The 19359-nt window shown below is 39.4% G+C and overlaps 1 protein-coding gene and 1 long non-coding RNA gene across 4 annotated transcripts in view; one reads left to right on the forward strand and one right to left on the reverse strand.

Moving 5' to 3' along the window:
* NR5A2 (nuclear receptor subfamily 5 group A member 2) overlaps positions 1-19359 on the reverse strand; it is a 96537-nt gene that overhangs the window by 19751 nt on the left and 57427 nt on the right. For all 3 annotated transcript variants that reach the window (XM_055724426.1, XM_055724424.1, XM_055724425.1), the window contains one exon: positions 10864-11011. In XM_055724426.1, coding sequence (XP_055580401.1) covers positions 10864-11011 — 148 coding nt within the window. The remainder of the gene's footprint in view (positions 1-10863; positions 11012-19359) is intronic.
* LOC114016093 (uncharacterized) lies at positions 583-18507 on the forward strand. Its single transcript, XR_003560374.2, has 3 exons — positions 583-7490; positions 12446-12535; positions 18383-18507. It is a non-coding gene; the product is annotated as an uncharacterized LOC114016093 (long non-coding RNA).

Below are 19359 nucleotides of genomic sequence, written 5' to 3' on the forward strand. Positions count from 1 at the left end.
TCTTCCATACTGCCTGGATGATGTGTGGAACCTACATGGGAGGCTGGACTAAAACCTGTCAGCTCACTGAAAAAGTGTTCTCAGGAGCAAATGGCTGTTCATCAAAGTCGTCACTCCATACACCATCATTTATCATGTATAAGAAATTTAAGGACTGATTTTTAATTGACTTTGCTATGGGGTTTAGCAGATAAAGTAAAGTGAATATGTCTTTGCTTTTGTTTCTCTATAAAGAAAGCAGAAAAAAGCAGAGAAATAGAAGAATAAGGCGAAAGAAAATCCACTTTGTCTTGCATGTGCTAAAATTCACTTCTAAAAATAGCCTCTCAAAGGGTGAATTTTCAAAATATTGGCACTGCTTTTGACCTTAATATGAAAATTCAGCAATGAGCTACTTTCATGTTAAGTAAATTATAAAGGAAAGGATCCAATTTTTCCAAAATCTATTAAAAATATTTTAAATCAGATACCTTTTAACAATGGTCTTTGTTATGGTGTCTGTAGACATTTCAAGCAATGTTGTTTCAATTTGGTTGTACCTTAGGCAGTATCTTTGATACTCTGGATTTCACCACTATTTACAAATCTAGATAACTGTTGTTACCATTTACCAGATAGGGTAGTTGAGATATTATTTAAGAACTTCAAAGCTCCATAGTCAGTAACGGAGTCAGAAGCAGAATTAGCGACAAGAGGGTTGATTTCTCTGTTGGGCAATGCTGGCTCCATGAAAGGAGAACATCCCTCATGAGATGATTCTGAAATGAGGTTTTGTCCATATTCATTGGCTTTACTTTCCCAGATGATTAAAGTAGAAAAGCGGAATAGCTCTTCTAGTGGCAGAATGGAGGAGGTGGAGGAGCCTGGCTGCTTTGCTTGAGACCCAGAGAAGAGCAAAAAGTTCCAGGAGCAGACTGCCTATGTAACTGTTCTCCTGGCCCTCATCATCGCTAATAAGAGATTTATCCCTAGTTCCCAAGGCAATGTGGGACACACAGCAGCGAGAGACTACATAAGATTGCTGACAACTGCTCATATTAGAAGTTATTAAATGTGAACTTGGCAGATGGGGAAAAGTTTTTAAGAACTGTGAAATTAGGAGACTCATGATAAATTTAAACTTCTTGCCTATAAAATTTACTTTCACTGATTTGGGGACAAGAAAGGACCCGTATAATCATCATAGTTACCTCCTTCAGCCTTCTGCTCAATGCAAGCCATAGATCTCCATCCAGCAGTTGGACAAGTCTGTAACTTTTGACTGAGCTGTATCATAATAATTTAAAGAAGCAGTCATCTTGATTTCAGATTTCAAGAAACAGAGCCTCCGTTATACCCAGAGATGAGGTCTTCCAAAAGACAGTGGCCTTCGCCTTTAAATTTGTCTATTTCTAATATAATTAATCCCAAACTGATACTACATAGCTAATCCTGCAGATGTATTCTCATTGACTTCCATGGGATGTGCACAGGAGCTGTTGTTTACTACATTAAACTTTTAGCAAATACCATGTTGCCTCACCTTATTACATCTCAATTACCACAGCATTTCCTCCTTTGGCCTTGGCAAACCGTGCTGCCAAGACACCCCTCCGAGCTCATTGCTTCCCCATCTTTTTGCATCTTCCCTTTTCCCTGCTACATCAGACATAAATTGTGTTCACTTTCAAGGTCTTGTAGCTGTTCCTTCCTTACCCATCATCAGTCATTCAGCACCACGAGGTCGTCTCCTGCCTCTGACTTGCCTGCAGTGCCGTGTCCATTTTCCACTCACCACCTTTGCAGACCAAGTACTTTTCTGCTTTCTCTGCTCTGCCTCTCGTGTTTAATATGCCAGACCTATTTATGTAACTTCTTCATATTTCCTCTCAAACCTTTTTGTTGTGACATTTGAGACAAGCCTGGGCTGCAGGTGTACTGGAATTGTGCCTGTCACCCTTGCACTGTCTGCCAGTCAGCACCTGTTCATCATCACCTATGTAGATTGTATACTGTAAAGGAGCATTTTAAAAAATCATCTGCCGTTAAGGATTCCTAATCATAAAATTAGTAAATGTTACTATTAATTAAGTTTGCCACAGCGAAAGGATTGTCCTAGCTAGATGTCTTATTCTAAATTCTCTGGTTTCATTCCGAGCCTATCTGAAGATGAGATGTTAATTTCAAAAAGTCTGTTTGAAATACTGTTAGTACAGCAAAAAATAATGAAGAATCCAAGGGGGCAAATATTTTGTCAGAAATTAGTATGTGGAAAAACATACTTAAATAAATCTTGGTTTTATCTATTAGTCAGCTGTCAGCTAATAATAAATTATATTCAGTCCCTCCCTTGTTATAAATACATATTGATTAGTTTTAAACTCTGAACTTCAGAATGAGTTATATCTGGTCATTGCTAAACTGCTCTCTTCACTAAGAAAAAAAATCCTCAACACCTATTATATTGCATTTAATTAAGACAAGCATCAGCTTTATGTACCATTATTTGCTTCTGCCAAGTCTCTATGGCATAAATATTGAGCAGTCACATCTCCTGAATACTAATTAATCCTTCCTGAATTCCAAATGATTACATAAAGTTTAGGAAATGTTTCTTTGCCAGTATTATCCTCCAATGCTTACTGTAGTTAGACATTAGGGTTGAGATATAAGCCTGGATTTGACAAGTGTGCAGGAAGTATTTTTCTAAATTTAAATGTAATGTGGGGAAGCCTGAAAGCCCTGGCTCAGTGCTAATTGTACAGAATCCTCAACTGCTCGCTATCTGGTGTTCACCAGGTGCAATCTTACAAGTACACTTGGTAAAAGAGTGACAAGAATATAAGAAAACTGCCAATGGATTTAATAAAACCACCCCACAATAACAGCCCAGTTATACATGTATATTATAAATAACATATTTGTTAAAAAAAATAACACCAAAAAACAGGGGCAAAAGTAGTTGTATATTTGCAAACTATCAAAAGTAAAAGTGGCTAGAGTGACCACTCTGAACACTGCATTAAACTCTAAGTGCCATTTGTCGCTTCGAGTAAGAAGTGGACACATTTGTGAAGCCCAGCCTGCCCCTGGACAAGTGCTCCGTTACTGGCCAGTGCTGGCTTGCCAAGGGAGGCTGGCGTGTGATACTCTTTGCTTCAAATTCATAGCACCTACTTCAGATCCCGGGACTGAAGGTGCTTTGTGAAGATGAAGTAGTGTTATCTGTGGGCTTCTTGGTATCCTGCCAGAGAACCACCAGGACCACTTCACAGGAAGGAGAATAGAGTCCCTGAAAACTACAAATGCTCACACCTACCCAACAAGAGCATGAGAATGGCTGTGCTGGCACTCTGGACCAGCTAGACCACTGTCCCATCTTTGACAGGAGCAGATGCCCTAGGGAATAGTGTAAGAAGAAGAAAAGCATGGAGCGATGCATCCCAGGAGCAGCCGCTCAGGCGCCAGCAGCTGAAGGTTAGCAACAGCCAGAAGCAGTGGGGTTTGTATTTCACAGCTTTCGATGGATTTTCCTTCTGTTAAGTTCTCCATGTGACTTTAATAACCACAAAAACTTTCAACATCCTCTACGTCTTGGAGCAAGGAGTGCCAGAGCTGGATAATATGCTGCGTTGAAGAATGAATTCTTGTGTTTTGAGCCAGTCACCTGCTAGTTTAATTAGTTTCATTCTGATACTAAAATATCAGAATAATGGGAGGAAGAAGCAGCTTTTTAGCTAATTCGTGTTTGTTAGTAAGTTCCCATGATTTGTGGACTGTGCTTTGAAAAGCTAGGGCAGTCTTATTAAATAGAGAGTGTAAAAGGCAGATCCATATTTGTTGAAAATATAATATGATTATTAAGAAGGCTGCAATAAAGATCTGCACGCCAAAATTTGCTAGGTTATACCTTTAGGTCTGTATTACACTTAGGTGTCTATAATCCTGCATGAATTGGTTCTTGGATAATTCTTGGGTCTTGTGTCCTGTTTTCCTTTTGGTCTGATAAAGTCCCCTGCCTCACTAATTCCTTCATTTCATACTTCTTTTAGTTTGTGTGCATTTAAGCATCATAAGTACTACAAAAATTTAATCAATATTCTTTGTTATATTGCTTCCAGCTAATGCTTATACGCTTATTTTCCTATCTGCATACATGATACCCCAAATTTAATCCTCAGCAAAAACTGTGGAAGTGAAAATATGTGCAGCCCCATTTTCCATCATTGTTTGATGCTGCTTTTTATCTTATCTTTTCTGCATATTTAGATTGCAAGATTACTGGAGCAGAGATTCGGCTAGTCTGTACATCTAATAGACCAATGATGTTACATAAAGTATATTAAAAAATGCGAGAGGTTTGGTTTGGGTTTTTTTTTGGCTCCAGAATGTTGCTTAACTGCATTGATGTGAGCTACTGGAGCCAGGTGGAACACAGCACAGGCAGGCTTTGTGCTGCTGCTCCTTGGGTGCACGTCTGCAGGAGACTCCTTCCAGCCCTCCAAGGCTAAAGTCTGCCTCAAAATTGCTTCATTTCAGCCTGATTTGTCTGCAAGAAGAACTTCACAGGCACGTTTCTTTTCCAAAAGTGCAAATGGTGGAGCTTAGTACTTCAAATACCTCCTCCCATCTCAGCTCTGACACTTCAAGGAGACTAAAAGCAGGGAAATATTAATTTGCTAATATTCTTCTTATTTAACAGAAAAAGGAGTGGAGTTTTGCAGTTCTGGATGCATTTCTGCTGAACCCTTAAGTAAGGTTCTGGTTTGTTTGAAAACAGGGTTTTTTTGCTTGGGTTTGTTGTTTAAGCAAGAGCCCACTGTTTGTCATCCACAGCGATTAAATGTTTACCGTTTCTACGGGACCCTCTTGTCTCGTGCTAAGTGAGATGTGAGATCAATAGCGGCTCTGCAATTATTTGCCCATTGATAAAGCCTTCATTTATTAAATGAAGTACATTTATCTGTGTCCTGACGACGATAAGGCAGCAGTACCAATCAGCTACTGCCCAATCTAGCATTTAGCTCCACAGGCAGACAAGTGCCTGGACATGGGTCAAGGGATGTCTAACTTTCTTCCTATTGGCATTTCACTTTACAAACTGCTCTGGTGGGAGACGTCCTTGATGAATTCAGATAATAAAAACTAGTAGGACAGATGGGAAGTTTTGGTGAAGAGAAGATGGCTGATTTCAGGTTAAGTCTCCACTCTGTAAAGCTACCGGATGGTAAAATGAAGAGATCTGTTGCATCAGAAGATGATAGAGAATATCCCATGCAAGGTACTCATTTGGTTCTTTGAACATCGTTTAAATTTAGTCATTTAGCAAATTTATTTGCTGAAAAAATTATCTGAACTTTATGGTAGGAAGCAACTCATAGAAACAGTGAGGCAAATTTTGGCTCCACTAACAGCAATGTGATGTTCTCGTTGGCTTTAGTGAGGCCAAGGTTTCACCCCAGTGGAGCATGCCAATCTATGTCAGTCCCAGAACTGGAGAATTCAACAGCATATGTCAGGCAGCAATTTGCTGCTGTTTGTATTTTCTTTTTTTTATTATTATTATTTATTTTATTTTATTTATTTTTAATTATGTTATATGACAAAAAAGGGAGTTTCCAAACTAATGTCAAATTTGGTACTGAAAATTGAAACAGGCGATAAACTGACACATTTGCTTTTTCTATTGCTGTGGTTTAACCCCAATCAGCAACTAAGCCAAAACCAGCACATCTATCTGTAGTGTATCTTCTTTCAAACCAGCAATTATTAAAGACAAAGAAATGGTTTGTATTTGTTTTTAGGCCTGGCCTATTTTTTGATTGTGCACTAGTTATATGCTATAGAAAAATTAGGTGTATTATTACTCTGGGATTAGGGTAAAGAAGTGGCATTATCCTCAATTTGGTTAGCTTTGGGAAAGCAAGATACTTTTATTCTCATTTAGTGGTAATTTTGATAAACAGTTGTACAATGAAGTGATCAGCATCTTTCTCAGATGTGTTCTTTCCATGTTTTGGACATGAGTTCATAAAGTAGTGTTAAAAGTAGGTTTAACACTCAGGTCTGTCAAAGATTTCTTTATTCTTTCCCATTATTGCCTGGCCACTGACTTTCCACCGTGTGATTACGGTTGCTGAATTGTCATGGCTCTGTCAGTTCTTTTTGCTTGAAAGAAACGTGTCAAATGCAACTAAGTAGCCAAGAAAATCCAGGTTGCCATATCTCTTCACCTGCTGATTTTTTTTAATCCATGTATCTTCAGACTGTGAAAAAAAATGGGCTGATAAAGCACAATTTGACTCAGGTATGGTATGTTGCTTACCTTCACTCCCTTAGCTGGAATTAAGGAAATAATACCTCTGTATGTGAAAACACAGGAATGACGCACCAAAAACCAGGTATGTTTTGGAGTTTACAAATAGGATGTCACCCTCAGCCAAAAAAAGGTTGGCAAGGGTAATTGCTATCAGAACTGGTGTCCTGGTTTACTTCAAAGCAAGCTAGTAGCTCAAGATAATTGGAATGGAGATTGATAACAAATTGGTATTTCTAGGCCACCTAAATAGAAAACTACTTTCAAATAAATCATACTGGTAGATGGGTTGCTCCTTTGCAATAAAATGCTTTGGCTTCAGCAGTCCAGCTCATCTTCAAATAAAACATTCAATCAGCATCTGGTGTATCATTTGCAGCAAAGACAGATGTTGGTACAGAATTCAGAGTTTTCCGTCAGAGATCATGTCAGGGAAGAAGGGACTAGAAGATGGCTTAGCAGTTATACCAGGCTACACAACCAAAACTGTGAAGGGCAGTTTTGGTCACAAGACCTGTTTCTATTTGCTTTACTGTGATCTCAGGTGTCAATTAGACTGGTTGATTTGTGTAATGCTGTTCTGGTGTGCAGCGAGAGAGGGAAGCAACGTGTTTGTTTATGTGTAGGGAGGAGGTACACAGTGATAAATTGCCACGGTGGACTGACTCCTGGGAAGGCTGTGATTCTTTAAGGGAACCCTGATGGACTAGTGTAGTAGATCTGTAGATTAAGAAAGTGGATCAGAGTAATGTGATGGAATTTATATTTTGTCCAAACGTCCTATGTCTTAAAGAGTAATTGCCTGACCACTGATGGTGCAGTGAAGCTGTGAAGGGAAGGGTCTCTGCTGGTGCTTTAATGTCCTTATGAATCAAGGCTTTTGTCCATCTAAAACACAGCTGAGTCTGTACTGTGCACGATATGGTAATCTCCAGAGTGATAGTGGTGATTCTGCTGATTCTCTTTGATTTGTTCTCTGACTTTTTAACCTGTGAGAGCACAAGAGCTGAAGGACTGATTCAGCTGAAGTGGTTATCTGCTGAGAACAACAGTTCAGGTGTGATGAAGTTGCTCCTCTCCAGACATTGGCAGTGACTGGGCTGAAGGATGGCATAAGGAACCACCAAGGGTAGACGGACAGTCACTGAAGTATGAAGATCCATGTACATGAAGGAAGACTTTTATGTACAGAGAGGTAAGAACTACCTAGCTGTAAAGATACTTGCTTTTTATAACTGGTGGAGGGAATTTAAAAGTTACATAACTCTACATATATCAATACTATGTAGAACTAAACTAAAGAGATGTCACACTTAAGAAACTAGTTAACAAATTATTCTGGCTTATTAAATAATTGCTGAGTCAACTGTACCATTATATACTTGGCAGTGTTGATCAGATGGGCCCAGCTGGGCCAGACGGCCCGCTGGAGAAAGCTGGCTGGCTTACTGGAGTGGAGTCTTCCTGGCTGCAGAAAGAGTTGTGCACTGCTAGCCACAAAGGCTACAATAAATATGCATCTGCCTAAGCTTCAACAGCATCTTCTTTAATGCTACCATCAATCAAAAGCATTTTCCTGTATAAACCCTTTGGAACTTTTGATGAGTAGATAACAAACAATTACCTGTCTCATTTAAAATCTAGCAAGCAAAAGTGATATGACTTACTTGTGTTTTGAAAAGTTATTGTAAGTGCTTTGGGTTTTGAACATTATTTTATTGTTAGTTTACTAAGATAATCACTTCTGAAATGTTAGGAAAAAAGGCAGGAACAAAGTTCTTTGCCCTGAAGGAGATTGCCATCTTGTGAAGAGACAGACAATACGTTACTGCCATGAATACCAAACAGCTTTACAAGGCAGCCTCCTACCTGGGCGGTTATAAAAAACAAACAGCTTCTTCTTAATAAATTAATTCTGCGGATTATTGACTTTGTGTTGCCTTTGAGAGGCTTTATATTAGACATATATTTTTCAAGCAAGTACTATACTAAAGAACAATAAGATAAGGTTTTAGTTGTTTGGTTAACCCTGTGGGTGAAGATCCTCAGAAATGAAAAAAGGCTGGTATGTCTTGAGGCGCTTTTTATTCCATTAAACATTATGGGGTCAGATTTTCAATGAGAGTCAGCTAAGGTTTTTGAATTTTTTTTATTTTTATTAAGCGGTATATTTTTGGCATTAAGACCGATTTTCTGTTTAGACGCCTAAGAGATGTAGGTATGTGTCAAATGCACCTAGATACTTAGGTACAATAATTGCTCCCAGTTATTTATGTAGGATTTGATGCTTAGATAGTTTTGACAGCCCTGCTGAATGCCTGCCAGCGTTCTTAGGCACTTCAATGTCTTCAAAACCTGACTCACTTTTAGGTTGTGAGGTGTCTTATTAACTCCAGCCAGATGATTCATTCATACTTTTGGGCACAGACTTAAGTATTTAGCTGGAAAGGGTATCTGTGTTTTTCATTTCGGTTTTGTCATCATTCTCATTAAATATTTGCTTCAGTCCTGTGGGTCAAGTGGTAACACCTTTATATTTTATTCTTTGCAGAATAACGTCAGGCTTTGACTATTAGCAAATGGAATTATGTAGTATGCTAGCTAATGAACTAATTGGTTTCAAAGGTGTTGAACCTTTCTTAGCTACATCACTTTTATATGCAAGTGATGTGACTACAAGGCTCCTATTAGCAGTAGAATTACTCTTTTTGTAGTAGCATAAATGAGAAAAAAACTGGATAACCTGGCTTTATCCTAACTGGATAAAATTTGTAAGGTATTCCTGCCCAACTGCTTCAGAAGTTGGGCACGCTACCTGGCAGAATTATGAGAGCTAAAGATGTAAGAACAATTCCTAAATCAATGAAAAGTACTAGAAGAGCTGGTGAAACTCATCAAACAAAAAGGCCACCTAAATGTGAGAATTTTCCAAATGCACTTCACTTATTCAGCTAATTTAAAATATCACTGAACTGAGATGAAAACTCTAAATATTTTATCAGGGGGAAGCTACAGGCTCTTTAGGCGTTTCTGTGCCACTGTCTAATGACTGAAAAACTCAGTTATTAGGAGTTAGGAAAACTGAATTCTTGTTATTCATCAGATTAATTCATAAAACAGAATTTCTGTAACAGATGGCTGGCTTTTCCTTCTCCAAATCTCGGACATGGAAAGCAACTAAGCTCTGAATACAAAATGTTAATAGTTACCAGGGAAATCCATCATCTCTTCCTAGGATTCAGAATGTACATACATCATAACAATCAATTCTATTAGCATAGTTCTAATTTTTAAAATAATTCTTTTTTTTTCTACATGTTCTGTGTCCTATACCTCTGAAGTATTGATCTTTTATGGTCCCTGTATTTAAAGAAAGCTTCACTGAAAATTTTCCAAAGCAGGTTCAAACTATAAACACCACATGGAGGGACATATTTAAGACAGTAATTGATGCTTTACAGTGTAACCAAACCTGTTGTTGCAATTGTATTATAACAATTTATTTGCAGAATTTAATACCTTTATGAAGTTTTTTTAAAAAAACTGAAAATTAAAGAAAAGCATTACTAAATGCCACCGCTGCTGGTATTTCTTTCATTGTTGTGCTTGGTTCAACCGTTCACTCTCTTTGTAGACAAAATGTCTTCTGAGTAAAATAGGAGTTTGGGCTATGGAGGTATGGCTGGCTCTGGACCTGATTTATATTTTTAACTCTCCCCTTTTAACTGTCTGAACAGAAATTCACTTGGCCAAAGTTTATTTAGACCAGCTTTATTAAGTCAACATACTGCAAACCTGAAACGGAGGACAGGCAGAAAATCTGTTCCTCTGGAGTCAATAGGAATCCATCTCCCTAAGCCCTTTTTCATTCCTGGCACTGGTGATTTTTCTTGACTGATTCATTGGAGGGCACTGGTTTAACTAATTTGTCTTGCATAGGTATCTTTCCCATTCTATGTCCTCTCCACTAGTACAAAACAATCTTCTCTTTAAAGGTTATTTCCTGGCCAGATCTGTCATAAAGCTATTATCATTAATTTGCACTTTAAGAGTTCCTTTCACTTTTTAAAAACTGTGAGATACATTCCTGATTTATGGGTTGTGATGTGACAGCCATCATATGCAAAGAAGATTGTTTATACTTACCACAGATGCCTTTGAAAAAGAGAGATATTTCAACCATATCCCCACTCCGTCTGCTTTACATAACTGTATTCAATATCACAGAAAAACATGGCAATCTGTACTTTCCACTGTTCTCCAGAATTTCTAATAGAATTTTATCCTTGTTCTGGAATATTCAGAAATCACATACAGAAACACAAAAAGCTCGTAATACTTATTAAATTCCATAGGTTTTAGGAGTAATTTCCATAGAAACTCACTTCTAATCCTAACACATAATTTTCCTGCAAGTGATATTTAAGAAATAATCTTACTGTGAATCTTATTAAATATATTTCGATATCATGTTTTTCAGGAAAAAAATAAGAAAAGCAAAATATTTTCAATGTTTTTAGGAAAAAAACCCAGTCCATTATTAAGTACGAAGAGTAGAGTGTACCTACCTAAACTAAACAGCACCAGGAATTTGAGACACACAAATTCTCGTAGATCAAACTGCAGGGAACGAAGCTTTGCTACTAGTTCTTGTGCATGGCTCATAAGATTGTTGAGGGTGGCTCCAGCTTGGGATGCTATTACAGAATAATCCACCTGTAAAACAGAATTGCATTTCTGTCTGGTTGTCACACCCACGGAATCCCTTTAGGATGTTTCAAGCAATTACATACAACCGGGATACTCCTGGATAAAAGAATCATTCTCAATTTAGTGATGTTATCAAGTCAAGATAATTTTATTTATAAATCAGATTTAGTACAACGGTATGTATTGAAAATATTATTAAAAAACGTCACATCACTGTGAATGCTTGTTTGTCTGTACTAGCTTTTTGTAGAAGCTTTATATATGAGAAGAGCTTATGGTAGCTTATAGGCTTATGGTAGCTGTCCCCATATTGGTTCGTTTGATTCATTTGTGTCTCTTGTTTTCATTGTAATTGTATGATCTTGCAAAGCAAGACTGATGAAATGAGCTTCACACCTACACTGGGCGTATTAGTCCAGCAGGACATAACGTTATTAATGGGAAATGGTCCCGTGTCCGTAACTTGGCCAGAAACCTCTATTCAAGCCCAGAAATGTCGGTGTGTTCCCACAGGAAGCAGAGGTATTGTGTGGGCGGTTTCTGTTCTCCTTAGCTACACAAAATCCTGGTATTTGTTGGAGCTGGTTCCAACAGACTTGTCCTGGCGAGTTGTCCCTGCTAGCAAAGGCAGAGGGGCAGGTGTGTGACACGGGCCAGCTGCACATTGTTCCCAGCAGAGCCACACCAAGCTGCTTTCCCTGGGGCACAGAGAGAAGTGGGACGGCACCGGGGGGCTGCTGCCCTGGTCTTGCTGCCCGTCTGCTCTCGGGGCAGGCTGACCTGTCTTATGAGATTTCCAAAGTGACACCTGTATATCGAGATCCAACAGGCAGCTGATATTAACACACCCTGTTATAAAAGGTGATATTCACAAGTAAAGTATACCCAAAGCCTGTTATAGCTGACACATCCCTGGGCGATCCTTGGATCTCGGGCAACCCCCCTACTGCTTGCACTCTGCAACCATTCTGGCTAAGCCCAGTCCCACCATGGGGATGTTCCCATGCACGCGGCCGTACCAGCCCCTGCCACTCTGAAGATGTGCACGCTTTGTCACGGGATGGTGACCAGCGGAGAAGTGCTCAGGTACCGCAGCCTGCGGGAACGCCGCCGCATAAAGGCAAAGCAGAGGGGCCAGGACGAGTCCACTCTGAGACAGGCTGGCAGCTCCCAGACCGGGCAGCTCCAGCTGGTGTATCAGGAGCTGGTGATCTGAGCAACTGCTTCAACTGAAACGCCTTCAGCTCAGCCCTGTTTACACCAGGGTTAGATATTCCCCTCCGGTGCCACCGTCCCGCAGAAATGGCCAGGTGTGTTGCTTGCTCCTGCCATGAACCACTCCTGGCCAACTGGCCAAGACCTCACCAGGTTATTGATACATTTTCAAAATGCCTTTTCCTGCCTGGCTGCTCTAATATTACCAACAGCTTTCTTTTTTAGGAGCCTCCACAGCAACAGGGAAATTTGCTGACCACACCATGTAGGCATACGTAAGCCAAGTCTGGCTCTAAACTAAGACCAAGCACAATGGTAAGTACACACGTTGGGTTAATGATTTGTCTAAAGGTATTGGTGCTCTAATCCCACCTTTAAGGTCCCCCATAATAAAGTAGTGAATAAAGAATGGCCAGGTATCACCAGAGGAAATGGGCCAATACTGCAAAAATTTGTTTTTCTAGGCACTGATCCCTTAAAATCTCTTTAAAAAAAAATAATATGTTGAGGCATGTATTTTGAAGGATGTTTTTTTTATTTTAAAACTACTGAATTGATTTTGCTTGAGTATGAAGAGCAGTAAAGCAAGAAAAAAAACTGAAAGACTTTAAATCTGACAAAATTTTCGCCAGACAAGGTAGAGAGATGATTGAAAGGAACTAAAAATAACTTCTCCCGGTGATGACCTTAATATAATCAATAGGTTACTGACTTTTAATACAACATTTTATTTATATATACTCTTAGTGGTTCCAAGGCATTGACTGAAGGAAACTGTACAAGAAAAATGAAGTTACAGTTTTTGTATGGATATTAAGAATAACACTGCTCCAAGTCTGCAAAGTATTTAAAGCTGTGGTTATGTTTCAGTTAAGTAAATGGATTATGGTTAAGTATCCTGTGAGGTAGGTTTCACTGCTTGCTTTTACACCTGGGAAAACTGAAGTAGTAGCCTTAAATTGCTTACTCAGGGCCAAAGAAATTGGTGACAAAACTAGCATCTGGTCTTTGGAAATCCCAGCCAAACCATCTTTCATAAACTACTTTCTAGTTCATCTGTTATTTCTCTCTCTTTGTATACATACTCATACATATTTCTTTATATATAAGTATATATACTTATACAAATAGTAAGAAAAAAATATAAGTAACATACCTCAAATACTTTTTACTTAAAGAGCAGTTTAATATAGTGACAGGATTCAACTACTTCATATTGAGAAACTGGTCACATATAAATAACAAGTTTCACATCTTAATTTCCCTTTTGTAATTGTTAAGGGGGGGAGCTCAAAATCCCTCACTGAGGTTCCAGTTTGTGGGGGAAATATGCTATTCACTTCATAATAAGAAGTTAAGATGTCTGAATGTCAAGAATATCAGTGCAGTGGCCTTAGCGCAGTGATTATGCCATAATGGAAAAACCCAGTAGATGCCTGGATCTCCCACCATCCCTCTACTGGAGAGCTCTCAGGCAACCTGCTACTCTTTCAGGTGCATTTAATATTTGCAGCACCAGCAAATTTGTCTGGGAGGCAAGTCCTCATCTGCCACTCACCAAGAGCAGGCTGTATTAAATTTTTATATTTATTGACATTTCATTACCATAATTGACTGCAGTTGGTTCTCTAGTAGAAGGCACAGGGCTGCGTCTTAAGCAGGAGAATTAGTCCCTTGAGTAGGATTTGCAATTAAAAACAACACAGAATGGATTTTTTTTTTATTGTGTAAATATGATGAGTTGAATTTTCAGCTTTAACTAGAGAATACTGGGTGTGCAGAAGGCTTTTTTAAAGAGTGAGCAAAATTATGAGTCAGTGGAAAGACGACCCCCAAAGGTGTCAATCAGTTTATACAAAATCAACTGTGCATGAAAAAGCCTCAGTTAATGTCTATTCTGAAAACGTGGTCACATTAAAGAGTATGCTGTCTTGCTTGCTTGGTCCTGTATGCAGAAATTCATACTAAAAGATGTATTAATTATTTTCTTTCCAATTCATAATTAAAAATGTGTTTAAAAGGAAAAGTTTAAAACAGCCTGGATCTTGAGCAAAATGTTTAATTGCATACTGAAGTCGTAGCATTTACTTTATATTGCACCATTAATTTCCTTGGGTAAAATCAAATCCACAACTGAAATAAATTATTCTTGCTTCCCAATTAATAGTATATCATTCCACAGTTGACTTTGATGTTGAAGGTGGTATGTCGACTGGCATTGTTGAAAACAGAAGCTTTGGTAAAGCTTTCACATAACCTCATTTGGAAGTGAAATGACAGGTGTGAAGTTATGGCTGCAGACAAATGGAAGTGTGAATTCCTCGTGTACCTGTACACAGTGCCATCTTACATCATGAATACAGTAGTGATGAAGAAGTAATGACAGAGGCTTAATTGGATTAGCTCGATGCAAAAGCAATGCAGACAGAACGGCTTATAACTTACGCTGCTGCCTGCTCTTGCCACTCTGGTGCTTAAACTGGGCACGTTTAAGGTTAGTGTGGGCATTGCTATGTATGCTATACTTCAGGCTGTGCTGTGGTAGACCATTAGCTAACTGAAGTGCCTAAATCTAAAATTAGGTACTCAAAACTTCTGTTCTGCTGCCACCTAACTCAGTGCCTCAGGTCCTCACAGTTCCACCTTCCACCAGCCCTTTGGGTGCCAAACTGCCTCTGGGCATGGCCAGGACTGCCCAAGTCCTGTCAGTGGTAAATAACTGTGTGTCCAGCTCATGATATAGATCTTCTTGCATTTATGTACTACGTGGCTCTCATCTACCTAAGGCAGCAAAAATGCCAAAGGCAGGAGTTCTTCAGCAGCCGTACTTCAGGCATGGGAAATCCAGGGTCGGATCTCCAGCCTAAAGTAAATAAGGCAGCTGGAGTATCTTTCTGAAAGCGAGAGATACCAAGTTTCTTGAGGTAAACCTGGCACATCTTTGTGGATATCTTCTGATCATGAGTATTGGGCAGAAAGAGGGGAACGTCTGGCTTAGTTTGGAGAAGAAGGATTTGCTTGGTGCTTAGCTCTAGGAGGGAGCTTCCAGCTGGGAATCCCAAGTAGAAGAATGTGCCTAAGTCCTTTGGACGAGCAGCATTTGTGTCATACCTCTCTCCTCAGCATTTCTCAAGGCAAACTCTTACAGTTACGACCTAGCTTGCTGCTGGCCTTCCCTGCTCCCTGTGTTGCAGAGGTAAGGGCTCGGCAGGTGATGCTGCAGGCTCTGCCAGAGGGCAGGGCAGCACAGAGGCACTAGCAGCAAAGGAGAAGAAATAAAAAAGATGATAGTATTAGTAACAGGGTCGTAACTTAAATTGGGCTGCAGAAAGACATAGCAATACTGTGTATTGTTTCTAAATCCTTTTCTTGATACAGTTGAGAATGACTTACAGGTCCAAATCCCTTCACTGTCAATGAAAGCAAGCTAGGCCAGCACTGCTTGTTAACGAAAATACTACTTTATAACAACACAACATAACTAAGTACTTGGAGTTCAGCAGCATTTACATATTCAGCTATCAAGTAGTTTCTCAACTGATAAACAGAATGGTAAGAGAGATGGAAGTGACTAATTCTGCGGATTTTTTTCTCACATGAAGGTCTCATTTAACATAGCGAGATATTCAAGGCAGAACAAAAGACAAAGGTTTTTTACAACATGGAACTATACCCTGGGCTAAACAAACGCTGAGGCTGAAGGCCAGAAACTCAGGGAGTACTTGTGCCTTTTTGTTTTGCAAATGATTTATCATGGTAATGAATGACTCTTGAAGCCAAATCCCTGGTTTAACTGGGCTCAAACAGAAACTTTCTGGTGTAGTCAGGTGGTGGCCTCTGGTATCAAACTCCTCTCTATACCCACAAAACGGAGCCTAACATTTAATGGTGGAATCAGGTTCCTTCCTTCTGAAATTAAATTGTTTGATTTCCAGGATATGATAGTGGGGTCATATGGCGTGTGGGAATGTGGTGTGGAACTGTATCCTCCCTTTTCAATGCTTCAGCAAGCTTGAAACAGTCTCCAGAATATAAGGTCGGAGTGATTTTCCTTGTTGATGGCTGTTAGCAGGTACTGGCCGTCACTGAATGCCATTCCTTTCAGCCAGAACAGGAATTGTGCAATAATAAAGCCCCTGCTGCGGCTGTATATGGTACCTGTGTAATGGACAAGTATTCTAGCAGACTAAGGTAGTTCAAGTTAGTGAAAAACTGATGTCATATTTCATGTAGTGAAGTAGATCACTGTGTTTGGGGCACAAAGGCAAGGGGCCCAGTGGGTGCCACGGTGCAGCAAAGGGACCGTCCCTCTCCTCGGTGCGACCCTGGACAGCACCGCCAGCTGCTGCTGCCGGGGGGGGGCTGCTCCCCCCCATCCCGCCCTGGCACGAACTGCACTGAAAGCCTGGGGATGGCGCGCAATGGGCTGCCCGGGGTCTGGGAGTCCTGATCCCGCTGAGAGCCTGCGAGTTGGCTCTAGTGTATGGGTGTGCGGGTAGATGAGTCTTTTTCTTAGAAGGATGCGTTCAGCACAGTATATAGCAAACAAGTTAACTTAGTATCACAACCATAATTACTCTTCCACCGTTTCCTGACATACATATTTCAGCGGCAGCTACAGTAGTTATAAAACTAATTTTTAACTTCTCATATAATTAGTATTTCCATTAAAAACATTTAAAGCAGCATCTGTGTTACATTTCTAAGCAAATGAATGTGGAAAAACGATTTGAAGAGGTGCCTATGTACAAAAATTGAGGAGGACTCAGCACAGACAAAACCAGCAGTTATGCTTATATTGGGTTTGGGTATGCTAATTAAAATTGTGATGACTTACACAGCGTAAGATGCTTGTCGTTTTAACAGGATACACAATAATAGAAGATAATTAATTAAGTTGCCAGTGGACCTTTCCCCTAGGATTATGTTATTGTGCTTGCTAATTAGCTATAATATGTAAATAGTAGCACTCCAAAGTACTGCATTTACTTTGTTTAACTTAGTTTCAGAAAAATTAGTACATCAAGAATGGAAAAAGTCTATGCCCTATAGTTAATCATATATAGATTCATTTATATTGGATATAGTTAGGTTATAAACCATATAACAATAAAAGTATTTTTAAGCTTCATGCACATAGCTATTTTAATTAGTAGCATTAAATTTTCCACTCTAGTAATGGTGACTATTAGGCTCTTCAAATTATGAGTATGAAGACTTTAAAGTAATATGCAGAATGTAGCTAACCTAGAGTACAATAGGATCCATTTATTGGATTGAATATCTATAAACTTCATCGGAAGACAGACCATCACTGGAAATTTTTCGTGAAAGTTTAGGTAACAACACAAGGGCTGTGCTAACTCAGACTTTCGTCAGGAGCTTTTAACCGTTTAAGTTCATTTCCCCTTATTACGCTCTTATCTTACTCAAATTTCTACTCTACTATTTTAAATTCTTTCCCAATGGAAGACTGGATGTGCTCACTTTGAATCCTGTCAGCATCACTACTCCAATAGGCAGCTGGGCAGACTGGGGTAGTGCTTTCTTCTTTGAGCTGTGTCTCTGAACAACTTCTCTCATGTTGGGCAGGCTTAAAATCAAATATGGGACTTTACATGAGTTTATATAGAGAAATTGGTTTGCTAGTATGGGACTTGTACGGAGGATCAGCAGCCTTGAAGAAACTCTGCCAGACACCAGGCAAATAGCTTTCGTTCTCTTTACAGGAGCAATGTGTACAGAATACAAAAGAAATGTGTTTCCTATGAACACAACAGAGTTAGTATGTGGGAAGCGGAACACTTCTGGCATGCAAGGATTAGTGTTGGGTGCCGTCTCCATGACTTTTTACTGCAACTTGTATTTTAGACTTAAAACCATAGTGCTATGATGGTTTCATGGCAATATAGCAAAGCAAATGTAAATTGGGATCAGTTTGTTCACAGGTGTGTCCATAGCTACTTGGAAGGCTCAAACTGTTTAATGAGTATTTGGACAAACCTGAACTGGGCATTTCATGATTATAACTGAATTTTGATGTGTTTTACCTAGGTTAACAGAGAACATCTAGTTCAGCCTGAAAAAGCAGCTAGCAGAGTATCTGCTTAAGGCATGAGGCACTTTTAACAACTAGCACAACCTTGTTTTCTTTTCCTTTAGGCAGAAACCACTGGAGTGAGGGACTGTGCAAGCCTGGCTACAAAAGAAACAAACTACTACACTGAACAGCAAAATAATGAATGCTTGACCTCACTTGTATCCACCTCGAATCAAATTCTGTGTGTGTTTGCCTCTGTAAGGACTTCTAGATTTGGCCCTCAAATGCCAATACCTTTTTTCTACCAGCTACAGCTATGAAGCCTCACTGACTGCAATCACAAATCTAAGGGGGGAAAAAAAAGTATATATATAAAGACTGTTTTCCAAGAACATAAGAAGTAACAGCATTCCATTAGATATCCATTAACTTTCTATATCTATGACTAGTGTATGTATTTTTAGCCATTTCTTAGGATGAACAAAAAAGCCTGTTTTGTTATGTGCTTTTTTCTGCCAGCTCTTTTATCTTGTCCTTCAGAGACACTCCTTCCTCTAACACTCTTGTAACGTTTTGTACAACAGTGATCTGCAACGGTGATCTTTCTTTGTGATACAGCCATCTGTAGCCCATAGTTCGGAAGTTCAGCTGCATCTTGAGAATCTTTCCAGTGGCAAGGTGATTTTTCCTTGAACTTGCAGGTCTGTTCCCTAGACAAATAGAGTCTCCAAAGGCCTCAGCACATACAGCTACATTGGGACAGTAGAAGCCTTCTTTGCAAGTGGGTAAGTCTAACAGAGATAACATTACCACAGAAAATTCCCCACACCACACATCACCACCTTTCAATAAGGTACCTACAAAGTATCCCATCTAGGGAGAGGTTCGACCCACGAAATTCTGATCTAAATTGTAGCTCAATTTTGATTTGCTTCAAAACACAACACTGTTAAGATCTTGGTTATGTCTCATGCTCTTCTCTGGTGCTATACTTTAGAATACAAATCCAGATGGAAAGATGTACTTGTGTGATGACTTCAACAAAATCAGTAGTTTCAACAACCTCAAAAAAAGGAATCTGAGATTTAGGCACATTTTT

Source organism: Falco cherrug, chromosome 12, assembly GCF_023634085.1.
Source record: "Falco cherrug isolate bFalChe1 chromosome 12, bFalChe1.pri, whole genome shotgun sequence".
Classification (NCBI taxonomy): domain Eukaryota; kingdom Metazoa; phylum Chordata; class Aves; order Falconiformes; family Falconidae; genus Falco; species Falco cherrug.